The following is a 16,940-nucleotide window of genomic DNA, read 5'->3' on the forward strand; positions in this document are numbered from 1 at the left end:
AGACCAAGAAATCAATGTGGATTTCAGGAAGGTGCAAATTATCCCCCTCTGCAATTACATGGAGCCTCACCTGATCCTTTACTATCACCTTCCCAAACAAGGCAGCAGAGCAGTGCCTCCACTTCCCAAGATTAACGCAAGGCCCTCCACCCCCAACCCTTAACTGCATTTTACAGCAGCACCATTGAGAACAGCCTGACAAGTTGTATCCCCTTCTGATACGGGAGCAGTTGAATATTAGACCAGAACAGCTGAGAGGATCACAGGGGTCTCTCCCTCCAATCCATCAGGGACATTTATCAGGAGTATTCCATATGCAGGATCTCACCCTTCCATCCAGCAGATTTTCTACAGGCAGGAAACTCTAATGCAGAAAACAGAGCAGTCAGAATCTCTGAGAAGTGTTTCTTCCCCTAGACCATTAGGCTTTTGAACTATTCAGTGTCACTGGTTAACACGATTTATTAATGCTGGTTATGTATCTGATTCATCTGTAGATTTTATCCTTACCTGATCATGTGTTATGCGTACTCCTGCGCTTTACACGCAGATTCAGAGAAACCTTGTCTTGTTTCTATGTTATATACATGTATGTAATTAAATGACAAGAACTTTCTAGCTGACTTAGACCTTTGATATGCCCTGTTGATTTAATATTATGCCTCTTCAGCCCAGAGGGTCCAAATTGGTTCTGGGAAGTAATCAGTCCGTAACACACCAGTCCTCATTAAGGGGTCAGCAGTAGAAAAGGGTGAAGATCTGAACAGTGGATCTAACATACTGATGCAATCATGAAGGCGGCACGATAGCAGTTATGCTTTATTAGTTTTGAGTTTTGTAGGCAAAATCAAATTTCGACAGAATGTACCATTCTGTTTGATTGCATCACTGCCTGGCATCGAGGCTCCAATGCACAAAATCAGAAGAGGCTGCAGAGGGTTGTAGATTCAGCCAATTCAATCATGGGCACTTGCCTCCCCACCGTCAAGGACATCTTTAAAAGATGCTTCAAGGGAGTATCCATCGTTATAAAGAATCACCATCCAAGACAGGCCCCCTTCTCATTCGGCAGGAGGTATGGGAGCCTGAGTACCCACACTCAGTTTTAGGAACAATTTCTTCCACCCCACCCCCCAACCATCATCAGATTGCTGAATGGTCTATGAACAGTACCTCACTATTTTGCTCTTACTGCACTATTGATTTACTGCAACCCTAAGCAGAGAATGTCAGATTCACCACACTCTAGAAAAAGCAGTTTATCCTCCTCTCCATCCTAAATCTACTCCCCTGAATCTTAAGGCTATGTCCCCTAGTTCTAATCTCACTGACCAGTGGAAAGAACTTTCCTGCTTCAATATAATCTATTCCTTTCATAATACAGTACATATATTTGAAAAAGATCCCTTCTTATTCTTCTGAACTCAATTTCTGCTCAGAGACCAATACCCCCTTATCTCTGGCATCAACACACTCATTGCAAAATGAGACGCTTACCAACAATGCAGGAAAATTCCGAAAAAATTTATTTACCAACGTGAAATATACAGACACTACACGTTTTAACGGTAGCGATGGAGCTGCAGTGTGTTGCGCCTTCTCCATGCAGCGCGACGAGAGCCTCCAATAGTAAGATGGAACCTGTGACCCTTGCCCAGACCACGACTCTTCTTGCCAGCAGATGTCAGCCCACGCATCTCTCTGTGCTTGTGCACGGGCTTTGTGATCCATTGGGTATCGGGGTTGCGTCTGATCGCTTTGTGGAATGGGTCAATGAGAATGACCTCAAAAAACTTGTATGTGGCATCTTCACCTACCCAATAGGAGGCAAGAACTCTCAGTCCTCCACAGTGACGACCAGCTCGCTCCTAAAGGAAAGATCAGAAAAGAGGTAATGGAACAAATCTTCCCAAACATGAACGATCACCTGATTCAAATATTAGAACATAGACCATTACATATGCCCATGAAGTTTCTCAGTTATCCGGGTCACTGTATATCAAGCAGTAGTAAATCAAGGCAACCATGATGCCTAGAAGACATTTCTGAGAGGCTTCTTCCATTCTAGTCCATGGTGGGAAGTTTTCCGGCTTAAAGTATAGCTATCACATAAGGGTCGTTAAAGAGTTGTAGAGGTAATGAGAGGGTCTTTAGACTTATCTTTGCATAATGGAGGTGTGAACTGATGTGGACACACCAGGGTAGAGATTCACTGCAAGTAGCTTATAAGTGGTGTTGTTCCCCACCCCCAATGTTCAGGGATGGGTTTTCCAGTTGACAAAGGTGGCTACTTTATCCCCTCTTTCAAACCACCTATCCAAAATGTGCACATTGTCCCTTGTCCTTTAGGTGTAGATATACAGCAGGGTCTTGAGCCAGGGTGTCAGCCCTCCTATGTCGGGCCTACATTGGGATCCCACACTGAACATAAACAGAGCAATATTGTACATGCTATCGGCGATACAAAACAACCACTTCACACACAGATGGCCCTCTTGGATGAGTGGCGAAATATCTTCTAGACAACACAAGTCCAGTTGCCTTCATTTACTACTGCTTGATATAGACCAGCACAGCATGATACAGGCCATTCAGCTCAATGTTGTGCAAACTTATACAAACCTACTCTATAAAATCAGTAGTTCGAAATTTTGTTCAGAACACAGATTACAGGAAAAGCCCTTCAGCCCACAATGTCATGCCAACCTTTTAACCTACTCTGCGATAAATTCCTCCCTCTCGCACAGATGACATTTCACGCATCCAACACTATAAAAAAACCTGCCTCTCCTACTTCTGACATCCTACCCTATACTTTCCTCCAATCACCCATTCATTTTAGCCACTTCCACCCTGGGGAAAATATCTGGCTGTCCACTTGATCTATACCTCTCACCTTGTACACCCCTATCAAGCCATCACTCACCCACCTTCGCACCTTCCCTCCTATACAGCCCATAATCCTCCACTTTACTTACATCCTCAAACAATTCCACAATGACTTGTAAAGGCAAGGCAACCAATAGGCATGTGTCAGCACATGCTAGTGATGAAGCCAGTGTATTGTGTTGTCTCAATTTAATCAAAATGCTTCCAAAACATCTATGATCCTAGATCATAAGATCAACACAGTATGCAACATTAAAAATAATCTTCCCACTTCAGCATTCAATCTCTCCTTCAATAAAAGCCGATACTCTGTTGGTTTACCCAATTACTTACCGCACCCTCAGTAAGTATAACCCCAGTGCCTTCATCTAAAACAGATCTTCCATGTCACTCAGCAACCATAACTAGATTTAATTAACATCACCTCATTAAAAACACCATCTAGTAACTAATAGCAACACACAAAATACTGGAGGAATTCAGCAGGTCAGGCAACATCCATGGAAATTAATGTTTCAGGCGAAGACCCTTCTTGACTTAGTAATCAACTCTTACACTCCAGGGAACACATCCTGTGATCAGACCAGAGTTCACTGAAGCTGCCTTTTCCACACAAGACTGAAGGAAACAAAACACCATCTATTCAAAAAGGATCTAGTGCTTTCCCAGCATACGTGCCTTAAGAGTTTATTCACAATCTTAGTTGAAATACTTCTCAGATTTGATTTCAATGTTGGCTGAATCAATGACACAACTAACTGCTACAACAGACCAGGTTGTTCCTTTGTGACAACAAAGGCTCCCATCTGCATGCTGTACAAGACCAGACAGTGCAAGATTGGGGACAGCTCACAGCAAGCACAAGTCAGAAATATGTAATCTTTTCCACGTCTGTATTAATGGAGGATAAATAGTGCAAATATGTTCAGCACAATGTTTGAACATCATAGGCCAAAAGACCAGTACAGTTCTATTTTTTTTTAACAAAGTAATACTTATGGTTAGTCAATACAAGTTTTCTGAATTTATTTAATCAAGTGCAGCAATATTAACAACCCAAGCAAAAATCATTTTCTCAATCCCTCCTTTAAACTGTTCTAAATGATAATTATTTTACCATTCTTCATAACTCAAATATTTAATCATATCGCTATAATCAATAGTCAGAACTAGAGATGGCACCTGCCAAGTTTATTACGGGTCTCGGCCCGAAACATTGACTGCTCTTTTCCACAGATGCTGCCCAACCTGCTGAGTTCCTCCAGCTTGTTTGTTTATTATCTCCAATTCTTTCATTACACTGATTACAACATTCACACTACTAAAAGCAATTCATTCTATGAAGCAGCTCACTAAAGTTATAATCAGACAGTCCATTATCTAATTCCAGTCATTATTCATTATTAATCCTTTAGCTGAATATTATCAACTTTGCATACAGGAAAAAACCTCAATCATAAATTCTAACATATAGTAAACAAAACCGAAATGGCCTTCTGTTTACCATGCACTGCAGGATACACTGAAGAGCTATTTAATGAACTTTAATGGAGGAGCTCTTTATACCTCATATTCCATTTGGGCAGCCTCCAACTTGGTAAGAACATCAATTTCTCCTCAATTTTCTTTCCCTTCCCTCTTCTATTCCCAACTCTTGCCTCTCCTCACCTGCCTATCACCTCATCCTGATTCCCTCCTCCTCCCCCCCCCCCATGGTTCACTCTCCTTTCAGATTCATTCTTCTCCACACCTTTCCCCTTTACCACCCATCACCTCCCAGCTTCTTACTCCATCCCCTTCCTCCAACCACCAGGCTTCACCTATCACCTTCTACCTACCCTCCTTCCCCTTCCCCCATCTTATTCTGGCATCTTCCCCCTTCCTTTCCAGCCCAAAACGCCAACTGTTTATTCATTTCCATAGATGCTGCCTGACCTGCTGAGTTCCATTAGTGTGTTACTCTGGATTTCCAGCACCAGCTTTTATATTTAACTTGCGTTTATATTTACTGGACTGTTCATTTTTATTTTGCACTTGCAAAAAGATAGTAGTTGATCAGCCATGATCTCAAAATGGCGGTGCAGGCTCGAAGGGCCGAATGGTCTACTTCTGCGCCTATTGTCTATCATAGACATGCCCTGAAACAAACCAAGTCATTCATTCAGTTCAAAGTCATCCCAGAGTAGCAACTTCCCAGACTGGTCAACAGCATTATAATGTAACATGTTTAACACATTCCATTTCAAAGTGCCCCACTATTCAGCAGGTCAGAAGAACCCTCTAAGTGTGATGACATTTGTAGAAACACTGCTGAAATCTAGCATGCTGAGCGTCAGACACCATACCTCAGCGACAGACTGGAGACTACGGGCAAACTTCAGCTGGTTGACACCGTGATGCACTGGTTTACCGTAGGTTGCACCTTTGGGGACAGGACGTTTTCGGCCACCACGGCGAACTCGCACACGGTAGATAACGTAGCCTGTGGAAATCAGACAGAATACGGAATCGAAAACATGAGACAGTTCTCATCCTAAAGGACCACTCACTATCCAGTAAAGTTTCATTTCCCTCCAGATGCAACTTTCAATTAACAATAACCTGGCCAGCGGACATAGAGGGCCATACTATTTCTTTACTATAATGTTCCAGTATTTCCCCACTTGAAAACTTAGGGCATGAAGGAAACCCCTTCACAGATGCTGCCCAACTTGCTCCAGCTCTTAAATCCATAGAACAAATGACCCAGAGAGTAATGCTTTCATGTGATCAGCTGTCGTAACTCAATTGCAATTTACAAAAGATCTCGTGAAACATCTGCAACTTATGGTGCAGGTTTTCAGTCCGAAACACAGACTGCCCACCTCCCTCCGTCAATATTGCCTGACCAGCTGACATAAATAGAACATGACAAGACATTCGACCCAAGACCATGTGCCAGCCTTTTCACTTTATGACCATCTAACCCTTCCTTCCCACAAAGCCCTCCCTTCATACCTGACACTCACATTATATTTTCCCTCAGAACTATGCCTCCTCACATTGGCCATTTCCACCATGGGAGAAACTCAGTGCACTCTATCCATGCCTTTTTATCATCTTGCTCCTCCAGCATTTTGTGTCTGCTAGCTGCTACACATTCATCTCGTAATACCTCAATGCAACATTGGGAAGAATTGTTCTGTGTGACAATAATGAACTGAGGTAATTTATTCTCCAGCCCCAGATGATAAGCAGAGGCCGAATGGTAGGTACCTTGCTTGGCCTTGTAGCCTAGCCTGCGTGCCTTGTCGGGCCGTGTGGGCCGTGGTGCCCGGTGGAGCGCCGAGAGCTGCCGGTATTGCCAGCAGCGGACCCGCAGCAGGAATCGCAGCACGTCCGACTGCTTCTTCCTCCACAGTTCCTGCATGTACTTGTAGGCCCCCATCCTCGCTCAGTCAGCCTGCGAACAGGAGCACAAAGTCAGGTGAGGCGAAACTCCCCTCCAATGTCAGGACGCATAGTTCCCCCTCTCCAGACGATCCTTCGTCCCCAGCTGAGACGCTCCCTCCCCTAGTTACCAGGACGCTCCCCTCTACATCGCCGTCTGCCGCGACGCTCCCTCCCACCCCTCAGCTTCCTTCAGCCCTCGGTGCCGGCGCACCTTGTCACAGATGCCTCATTCCCTTACCCTCCCCGACTGCGGCGACGCTCCCTCCGTCCCCTCGGCAGCGACGCTCCCTCCACCTTCCCCTTCTCCCCTGTGCCTCAGCTCCTCAGGCCACGGCCAGCTATCCGGTCTCCCCGCGCACAATCGGCACCGCTGGAAGGAACGGTAGAGCCGGCGACGCCGAGATGAGCGAGTCTCGGCGCCAAGCGGATCCTGAGGTAGACGCAAACGGGGGATGGCGGCGGATGAAGCACGGCCTAAGGCCTTCCCACACTCACCCAATGATGGAGCCCCAACCGGAAGAGAAGGAAGCCCGGCCGCCCGCCCACTTTATAAACTCCGTACGTCACGTCCGCCAGAGAGGTTCCACCGCGAGCAGGGAGTGAGGCGGAGGTTCGGATGGGGAGGCGGAGACAGTTTGTTGTCCGTCAACTGGTGTTCGTCCAATAGGATGTCCGTCCATCCAAAAGTGGGTCCGTGTGTGTCTGTCAGTCCAATAGGGTGTTCGCCTACGGTGTCTGTCAGCGAGAAAATATCCAATTGCGTGACGGTTTGTGTTGGTGCATCCGTTTGGTTGTCTAACAGTGTCTCTCAGTGACCGTCAGCGGAATCAGTGTTAACTTCCAGGAGATGGAGAGGGAGCTTAGGCGCTGAGGGGGTGGTGAGGGCACGGGGTACTGTCCTCCAAAACAGAGTGTCTCTTCCATTGGTGGGGGGGAGGGTCTCTCCAAACAGAGTGCCTCTTGAGCTGAGGGCTCCCTCCAATAAGATGTCCACCCACGCACAAAATGCTGGAGGAACTCAGCAGGCTAGGCAGCATCTATGGAAAAAAGTACAGTCCTCGTTCTGGCCCAAACCCTTTGGCAGGACGAGTTTTTTGCTCGGATTTCCAGCACCTGCAGATTTTCTCTTGTTTTGGATTTCACTCCAACAGAGTGTCTCTCAATCAGAGTTCCCCCTCAACAGGCTGCTTCCCATCCCTTAACTATTGAGAACATCTACAAAGACTGCTGCCAAAAGAAAGCAGCATTCACCATCCAGGCAATGCTTTCTTCTCACTGCTGCCATCCGGAACCCTTAGATTTCACATCACCAAGTGTTCAACCATTGAGCGCTTGAAGCAGCTTGGACAACTTCACTCACAACAACTCTGAACTGACTCCAGAACCTATAGACTCAATTTCAAGGACTCTTTACATCTCTTGTTCTCTGTCTTTTAATTGCACTGTTTTCTTGCATGCCCGTGAATGGAAAAGGCTACAGAAAGTTGTGGATACAGCCCAGTCCATCACAGGAAAAGCTCTCCCACCATTGAGCACATCTACAAGGAGCACTGCCTCAAGAAAGCAGCATCCATCATCAAAGATCCCCACCATCCAGACCATGCTCTCTTCATCCTGCTGCCAGTGGGCAGGAGGTACAAGAGTCTTACGTCCCATACCACCAGGTTCAGGAATAGTTATTACCCTGCAACCAAATTTCAAAGTAAATTTATTATCAAAGTACTTATACACTTATTGGCTATTTTATTAAATGTTTCCTGTACCTAATAAAGTGACCATTGAGTGAGTGTATGTTCATGGTCTTCAGCTACTCTAGCCCATCCACTTCGAGGCAACGTGTGGTGCGTTCAGAGATGCTCTTCTGCACTCCACTGTTGTAACGTGTGGTTATTTGAGTTAGCTTGTTAGCTTGAACCAGTCTGACTGTTCTCCTCCGACCTCTCTCATTAACAAGGTGTTTTTGCCCACTGAACTGCCAATTACTGAATTTTTTTTTTGGCAATATTCTCTATAAACTCTGGAGACTGTTGTGCAAGAAATTCTCAGGATATCAGCAGTTTCTGAGATACTCAATCCACCCCATCTGGCACCAACAATCATTCCACAGTCAAAGTCACTCAGATCATATTTCTTCCCCATTCTGATGTTTCAGCTGAACAACAACTGAACCTCTTAACCAGGGGTTCCCAATCTGGGATCCATGGACCCCTTGCTTAATGGCATTGGTCCGTGGCATTAAAATGCTCAGGAACGCCTGCTCTCAACCATGCCTGTGTAATTTTATGCCTTGAATTGCTGCCACAAGATTGGCTGATTAGATATTTGAATTAATGAGCAGGTGTACCCAATAAAGTAGTCACTGAGTGTGTATTATGATATAATGCCTTGAAATTTATTTTCTTGTAGGTAATACAATAGATGTATAAAAATCTATACATAAACAAACAACCAATGTGCAAAAGAAGATAGACAGTACAAATTAAGATAATACAGCTGCTCCTGAATCTGCATGGATAACTTCAATCACCCCTTCTCTGAACTGATCCTACCATCCACAGACTCACCTTCAAGGACTTTTTATGATTCATGCTCGCAGTATTCCTCAAGAAGCCAAATGCAATGTTAGTATCTATTTCAAGAGGACTAGAATATAAAAGCAATGAGGCAATGCTGGCCAGATTACATTTGGAGAAGTTTTGGGCTCCATAACTAGCAAAGTATGAACTGGCATTGGAGAAGGTCCAGAGGAGGTTTACAAGAATGCCACAAAAGATTCTGCAGGTGCAAGAAATCTGGAGCAATGTTCCTTCTCCATATATGCTGCCTGACTTGCTTGGTTCCTCCAGCATTTTGTATGTGTTGTTATAAAATTCATCACCATAGATGTCTGTGGAGACCACATCATCGGGTATAATTAAAGTGAAAGTTGATAGGTACTTTATTACTAAGGGTTGTGCCTTTGAGCACTGGTCGTGTTTCCAGCCATCTGTGTACCCACAGACCAGTCCAGACCCTACAAACTGTGGATGCCTTGAGTGGTAAGAGGTTTGAGGTTTATAGGGAGATGACAGTTTGCAGTCTGCTCCACCATTCAATCACAGGATTTAATTTTGTCCTTGCAACCACTTTCTCCTGGCTTTTCGCTTAGACACCCTAATTAATCAAGAACCTATCAACCTCTGCTCTAAATCTGTCCAAAGACTTGAACCGGCACCTCCTGCCCAATGGTAGCTGTGAGAAGATGATGTGGCCCGGATGGTGATAATCTTTGATGCTGATGGTGCTTTCTTGAAGCTGAACCTCCTACAGATACTATCAATGGTGCCATGGCTGAATGACAGTTTTTATTAATTATGGTAATGTTTTGTTTTATGTGCTGTGTGTGATATGTGCTTTGTGGGTGCACTGTGGTCCAGAGGAACGTTGTTTCATTTGTTTGTTTGTATGTACAGTCAGACTCAATTCAATTCTATTCAAGTTTAATTCTCATTCAACCATACATGAACACTCATGAATACAGCCAAACGAAACAGCATTACTCCAGGGTCAAGGTGCAAAACACAGTGCCAACGGTTACAGACAACACAAAGCACACACAAGACAGCAAGCACATATGATATCACAATCATGCAATAAAAGAGTCCAAACTTGAGTCATCAATCTTCAGTCGACCACAATAGAGTGAACACAGGAGGGGGTGGAGGGGCAGCACTGACTCTAGCCTGGACACCACGCCACACCGCTCCCGGTGGAGTGCACCGGCTCCGGTGCCTTTCTCAGGCAACACGGCAGCATGAGGCTTAGTCCTCCCATATACAAGATAACAAGCACGTATACTGTATGGTGTACATCGGTTGATGTATAGGCAGGATAGACAAGGGGGAATTATTTGATGTTGTGTACTTGGATTTACAGAAGGTCTTTAGCAGGATGCCACAAGTTACAAACCCATGGTATTACAGGAAAGATTCTAGCATGGATAAAGCAGTGGCTGATTGGAAATAAAGGGAGCCTGTCTTTGCTGGCTGCTGGTGACTAATGGTGTTCCACAGGGGTCGATGTTGGGACAGATTATTGTTATGTTACATGTCAATGAGTTGGATGATGGACTTGATGGCTTTGTTGCAAAGTTTGCAGATGATACTAAGATAGGTGGAGGGGCAGGTAGTTTTGAGAAAGTAGAGAGGCTACAGAAGGACTTAGACAGATTAGGAGAATGGGCAAAGAAATGGCAGATAGAGTACAATGTTGGGAAATGTATGATCATGCACTTTTGTAGATGAAATGAAAGGATTGACTATTTTTTAAATGGAGAGAAAATACAAGGGACAAAGGGACTTTAAGGTGCAAAGGGACTTGGGAGTCCTCGTGCAGGATTCCCTAAAAGTTAATTTGCAGGTGAGTCTGTGGTGAGGAAGGAAAATGCAATGTTAGCATTCATTTCAAGAGGACTAGAATATAAATGCAAGGATGTAATGTTGAGACTTTATTAAGCACTGTTCAGGCCTCAGTTGGAGTATTTTGAGTGGTTTTAGGCCCCTTATCTTAGAAAGGATGTGCTGAAACTGGGGAAGGTTCATGAAAACGATTCCATGATTGAATGCCTTGTCAAATGAAGAGCGTTTGATAGCTCTGGGCCTGTATTCATTAGAATTCAGAAGAATAAGGGGTGAACTCATTGAATCCTATCAAATGGTGAAAGGCCTCCATAGAGTGGCTGTGGACAGGATGTTTCCTATGTTGGAGAGTCTGACTAGAGGACATAGCCTCAAAATAGAGGAGCATCCTTTCAGAACGGAGATGAGACAGAATTTCTTTAGGCAGAGAGTGGTGAGTCTATAGAACTCATTGCCACAGGCAGCTGTGAAGGCCAAGTCTTTATGTACAGTTTATTTAAGGAAGGGGTTGATAGATCCTTGTTTGGCCAGGGCATGAAGGGATACCAGAAAGAAGCAGGAAATTGGGGCCGAGAGGAAAATTGGATCAGCCATGATAAAATGGTGGAGCAGATTCGATAGACCAAATGGCCTGATTCTCCTCCTACATCTTATGGTATCAAAAGTGAAATACAGCCAAGCAGATGACAATGAACTTGAACATTCACTTTAAAAAAGATTGGCTATTCATTGCGATTTATCTTTCCATTTTGCAGTTCACCACTACTCAGATCAGGAATGAAAATAACAAGTTAAAAATATGAACTCATGTTAAGCACTTCATTCCAAATAATAATTAATCTAAAACAGCATTTTACCAGCGATTGCATACACAATTTAAAATAATTTATGGCGTGCCTGAAATTAAACTGCCTTAATTGACCACTCACTGTGCCATGCACGATTTAGCAGGATACCTGAGGGAGGGAAAGAAAAGTTTTGATTGCCTCTGTACTCTTACAAACTTTTATTGCTAGTTTTGCACAATTTGTTGTCTTTTACACACTGGTTGAATGCCCAAGTTGGTGCAGTCTTTCATTGGTTTTATTATGGTCATTATTCTATTATGAATTTATTGATAATGCCCACAAGAAAATGAATCTTACGGCTGTATATGGTAACATGTATGTACTTTGATAATGCATTTATTTTGAATTTTGAACTTTTGGAACTTTAAATGAATAAAAAATCTTCTCAGTTAGACCATAAGACATTGGAGCAAAATTAGGCCATTGAGTCTGCTCCGCCATTCAGTCATGGCAGATCCTTTTCTCCCCTCCCCAGCCTTCTCCCCGTAACCTTTGATGCCGTGTCTAATCAAGAACCTATCAATCTCTGCCTTAGATGCAGCCAATGACCAGGCCTCCAAAGCTGCCTGTGGTAACAAATTCCACAAATTCACCACCCTATGGCTAAAGGAATTTCTCCACATCTCTGTTTTAAATGGACGCCCCTCTATCCTGAGGCTGTGCCCTCTTGTCCTGGACTCCCCCACCTTCGGAAACATCCTTTCCGCATCTACTCTGTCTAGGCCTTTCGACATTCGAAAAGTTTTCATGAGAACGCCCCTCACCCTAAATTCCAGCGAGTACAGAGCCAGAGCCATCAAACATTCCTCGTATGATAACCCTTTCATTCTGGAATCATCCTTGTGAACCTCCTTTGAACCCTCTCCAATGCCAGCACAAACAAGAGAAAATCTGCAGATGTTGGAAATTCGAGCAACACACACAAAATGCTGGAGAAACTCAGCAGGCCAGACAGCTTCTATGGAACCAGGCCAGTCGGCATTTTGGGCCAAAACCCTTTGGCAGGACCTCACACACTACAACATCTGGCACACTGCTACTGTTATCCACAGTGAAGACTGATGCAAAATACTCATTTAGTTCATCAGACATCTTCTTGTCCCCCATTATTATGTCACCGGCCTCATTTTCTAGTGGTCCTATATCCATTCTCATCTCTCTCAATTTTTACATACTTGAAAAAGCTTTCACTATCCTTGATATCGTTTGCTAGTTTGCTTTCATATTTCACATTTTCCCTTATAATGATTCTTTTAGTTGCTCTCTCTGGTTTTTAATAACTTTCCAGTCCTAATTTTTGCTTTGTTGTATGCCCTCTATTTTGTTTTTACAATAGCTTTGACTTCCCTTGTCAGCCATGGTTGTACTATTTTGACATTTGAGTATTTTTTCATTTCTGGAATACATCTGTCCTGCACCTTCCTCATTTTCCCCAGAAACTTAAACCATTGCTGCTCTGCTGTCATTCCTGCCGGCATCTTCTTCCTACTTACTTTGGCTAACTCCTCTCTCATAGCACTGTAATTTCCTTTACTCCACTGAAGTACTGCTACATCACACTTTACTTTCTCCCTATCGAATTTCAAGTTGAACTCAGTCATATTGTGATCACTGACTCCTAAGGGTTCTGTTATCTTAATCTCCCTAAATGCCTCCGGTTCATCACATAACACCCAACCCAGAATAGCTGTTCCCCTCGTAGGGTTGATGGAAGAGCCATCTCGAGGAAATCTGCAGATGCTGGAAATTCAAACAACACACACAAAATGCTGGTGGAACACAGCAGGCCAGGCAGCATCTATAGGAAGAAGCACTGTCAACATTTTGGGCCAAGACCCTTTGTCAGGACTAACTGAAAGAAAAGATAGTAAGAGATTTGAAAGTAGGAGGGGGAAATCCAAATTTGATTTGAGAAGACAGGAGGGGGTGGGGTGAAGCTAAGAGTTGGAAAGGTGATTGGCAAAAGGGATGCAGAGCTGGAGAAGGAAAAGGATCATGGGACGGGAGGCCTAGGCAGAAAGAAAGAGGGAGGGGAGCACCAGAGGGAGATGGAGAACAGGCAAAGAGTGATGGGCAGCGAGAGAAAAAAAAGGAGGGGGGAATAAATAAATAAGGGATGGGGTAGGAAGGGGAGGAGGGGCATTAACGGAAGTTAGAGAAATCAATGTTCATGCCATCAAGTTGGAGGCTACCAGACGGAATATAAGGTGTTGTTCCTCCAACCTGAGTGTGGCTTCATCTTGACATTAGAGAAGGCCATGGATAGACATATCAGAATGTGAATGGGACGTGGAATTAAAAAGTGTGGCTACTGGGAGATCCTGCTTTCTCTGGCAGACAGAGCATAGGTGTTCAGCGAAACGGGAGACCGTCAGAACCAACGCCTCCTATTCTCACCACTGGCCTACTCCCAACAATGCATAATCATAAAATACTGTATCTTTTTTATACACCTAAACTATATATTTACATTGTTGACTGCAGTGTGGGTTCTTAACGAAACCAGAGCTGTCTAGTATTGAGATAGCATTGAGAAATGAGTAAGTAGATTGAAAAGAGCAAATAAATAGATAAATTTATGAGTAGATATCTGGAAGAGGGTAGAGACAGTTGCAATGAGTGATAAGAGAAATCTGGGAGGAAATGGGTGAAATCAGAAATATGTTCTTTGGTTTAAGATATTCTCTTTTTCTGAAGGGTAAACCTGCCTTAGTTTGTCCAGATACAGTTTTGACCTGAAATGCTGACAATTTCTTTCCTCCCTCAGATGCTGCTCAACCTGCTGACTTCCTCCAGCAGATTATATACTCATGATATTCTGCAGGTGCTGGAAATCCAGAGCAGCACACACGAAATGGTGGAGGAACTAGTTTTGGGCTGAAAATCTTCATCAAGACCGGAAAGGAAGGGAGAGACCTTTCTATCTTTTGATGAAGGGTCTCAGCACAAGCTGATGACTCTTTATCCTCTCCATAAATGTTGCTTGACCTGCTGAGTTCCTCCAGAAATTTGTGTGTGTTTGCCCAGCAGATTGTTTGTTGCAGCATCTGCAGTCCTTTATGGCCCTGTCTTTGCATGTACCTGTATAATATGGTAGACGCTCTCTTGAAAATACAGGATAGCATTTAGCAGCAATCAGAAAACATCAGAGATATTTTACAATGCTACACAAATTGGTAATTTGTTGAATTAGTTTATTATTGCCTCACGTAAGGTAACAGTGGAAAATTATTCTTGCACACTCTTCATGTAAGTCAATTCATTACAATGGTACATTGAGGTAGAACAAAAAGAAAAGATCAGGTTTAGCTTTATTTGTCGCACGTACATCGAGACATAAAGTGAAATGCATCATTTGTGTCAAAGACCAACACAGTCCAGGGATGTGCTGGGGGCACCCTGCCAGTGTTTCCATACTCTAGTGCCAATATAGCATGCCCACAACTTACTGATCCTTACTAATCCCTACATCCTTAGAACGTGGGAGGAAACTAGAGTACTCAAAGGTAACCCATGCGGTCATGGGAAAAACATAAAATCGTCCCTGTCCCATCAGGCAGTCGAGTATCTCCATTCCATTCATCAAAAGCAGAAATTCCCAGTGGCCAAACATTTTAGTTCCAATTCCCATTCCAATTACGATATCTTGATGAGGCCCCCCTCAGGGTGGAGGAGCAACACCTTATATTCTGGCTGGGTAGCCTCCAACTTGATGGAATGAATGTTAATTTCTCCTTCTGCTAAACCCTCACCCCCTTCTTCTATTCCCCATTCTGGCCCCTTACCTCTTCTCACCTGATTATCATCTCCACCTTCCTTCCCTTTCTCCCATGGTCCACTCTCCTCTCCTATCAGATTCCTTTCTTTCCAACCCTTTATCTTTCCTACCTACCTTGCTTCACCTATCACCTTCTAGCTATCCTCCTTCCCCTCCTCCCACCTTTTTATTCTGGCATCTTCCCCCTTCCTTTCCACTCCTGAAGAAGGGTCTTGGCTTGAAATGTTGACTATTTAATCTGACCTTCTGAGTTCCTCCAACATTTTGTGTATGTTGCTTTGAATTTCCAGCATCTGCAGGCTTCCTTGTATTAGAAGATACAAAAGCCTGAAAGAATGCACCACCAGGCTCAAGATCAGCATCTACCCCAGTGTTACAAGACTATTGACTAGTCTGAATGTACAATAAGATGCATTATCGACTTCACAATAGCTTTATTATGAACTTGCACCTTATTGTCTGCCTGTACTGCACTTTCTCTGTAACTGTAACATTTTCTGTTAGTGGTAGAACAGTGGCTAGCACAATGCTTTTCAGAGCCAGCGACCTGGGTTCAATTCCCGCGCTGTCTGTAGGGAGTCTGTACGTTTTTCTGGTGGCCGCGTGGGTTTCCTCTGGGTGCTCCGGTTTCCTCCCGCATTCTGAAGACATATGGTTTAGGGCTAGTGAGTTGTGGGAATGCTATGTTGGTACCAGAAGCATGGCAGCACTTGTGGAATATCCCCAAGAACATCCTCGGACTGTGTTGGTCGTTGATGCAAAAAACAACATCTTTCACTGTATGCTTCAATGTTTCCAGTCTTATATGAAGGTAAAGGTCACCCTAAATCCTTCAGCAACATACACTTAAAAACTATTTTTTATCAGTGAATAATATTTAATTCAAACAGTCTTCGAATGCCTTCAATAAACACAGGAGCAGAATGAGGCTATTCGTCCCATCAAGTCTGCTCTGCCATGCCATCATGGCTGATTTATTTTCACTCTCAACCCCGCCTTCTGTCCACAACCTTTGATGTTCTCCTTACTCATGTACCTGTCTGTTGCAACTTAACATTTAAATAATATTTGAGTAAGCTTGTAAAAATATTGTTTGATCAATCATTCTTTGTTGTTTATATAATTCATTATTATGAATTGCATATGTCATCACACTACTATGTGATACGTGCACACCTTTCTTTAAGTAAAACATAAAATTAGATCCACATATCAGACTCTTGTGTGTTCCCTTGAGTTAGTTTAAAGTTTTGAAGTAACACTATCAGCCTCTGACTAAAATATACTCATTGACTTAACCTCCACAACGAATTCTACAGCTACACCATCCTCTGGCTAAAGAAATTCCCCTTCATCTCTGTTCTAGATGTTTGCCCCTCTATTCCGAGGTTGTACCCTTTGGTCCTAGACTTCCTCACTATAGTAAACATCCTCACCACACCCACTCTACCTAGGCATTTCAATATTCAGTAGGTTTCAATGAGAAACCACCCTCCTCACCCTCATTCTTCTTAACTCTAGTGAGTACAGACCCAGAGGCATCAAAATCTCCTCATGTGTTAACCCTTTCACTCCCAGTATCATCTCATGAATCTT

General features: G+C 43.7%; 2 protein-coding genes across 2 annotated transcripts in view; one reads left to right on the plus strand and one right to left on the minus strand.

The window, feature by feature from the left end:
• The window catches only part of thrb (thyroid hormone receptor beta), a 236,974-nt gene that overhangs the window by 208,287 nt on the left and 11,747 nt on the right, over window positions 1-16,940 (plus strand). The gene's annotated exons all lie outside the window — the stretch shown is intronic.
• On the minus strand, window positions 1,504-6,956 carry rpl15 (ribosomal protein L15). The gene is made up of 4 exons (XM_073024545.1): window positions 6,817-6,956; window positions 6,145-6,331; window positions 5,235-5,371; window positions 1,504-1,868 (listed from the first exon to the last, which is right to left on the minus strand). The coding sequence occupies exons 2-4, from the start codon at window positions 6,314-6,316 to the stop codon at window positions 1,563-1,565; spliced, it is 615 nt and encodes a 204-aa protein (XP_072880646.1). The 5' UTR covers window positions 6,317-6,331; window positions 6,817-6,956; the 3' UTR covers window positions 1,504-1,562.

Source organism: Hemitrygon akajei, chromosome 20, assembly GCF_048418815.1.
Source record: "Hemitrygon akajei chromosome 20, sHemAka1.3, whole genome shotgun sequence".
Lineage (NCBI taxonomy): Eukaryota > Metazoa > Chordata > Chondrichthyes > Myliobatiformes > Dasyatidae > Hemitrygon > Hemitrygon akajei.

Excerpts from the sequence above, each read along its gene's own strand:
- rpl15 (XM_073024545.1), bottom strand. The coding sequence starts at position 6,316 with ATGGGGGCCTACAAGTACATGCAGGAACTGTGGAGGAAGAAGCAGTCG. Across the intron at positions 5,372-6,144 it reads AGGCTACAAGGCCAAGCAAG|GCTACGTTATCTACCGTGTG; the intron begins GTACCTACCATT and ends TGATTTCCACAG. Across the intron at positions 1,869-5,234 it reads GTCTCCAGTCTGTCGCTGAG|GAGCGAGCTGGTCGTCACTG; the intron begins GTATGGTGTCTG and ends TCTTTCCTTTAG.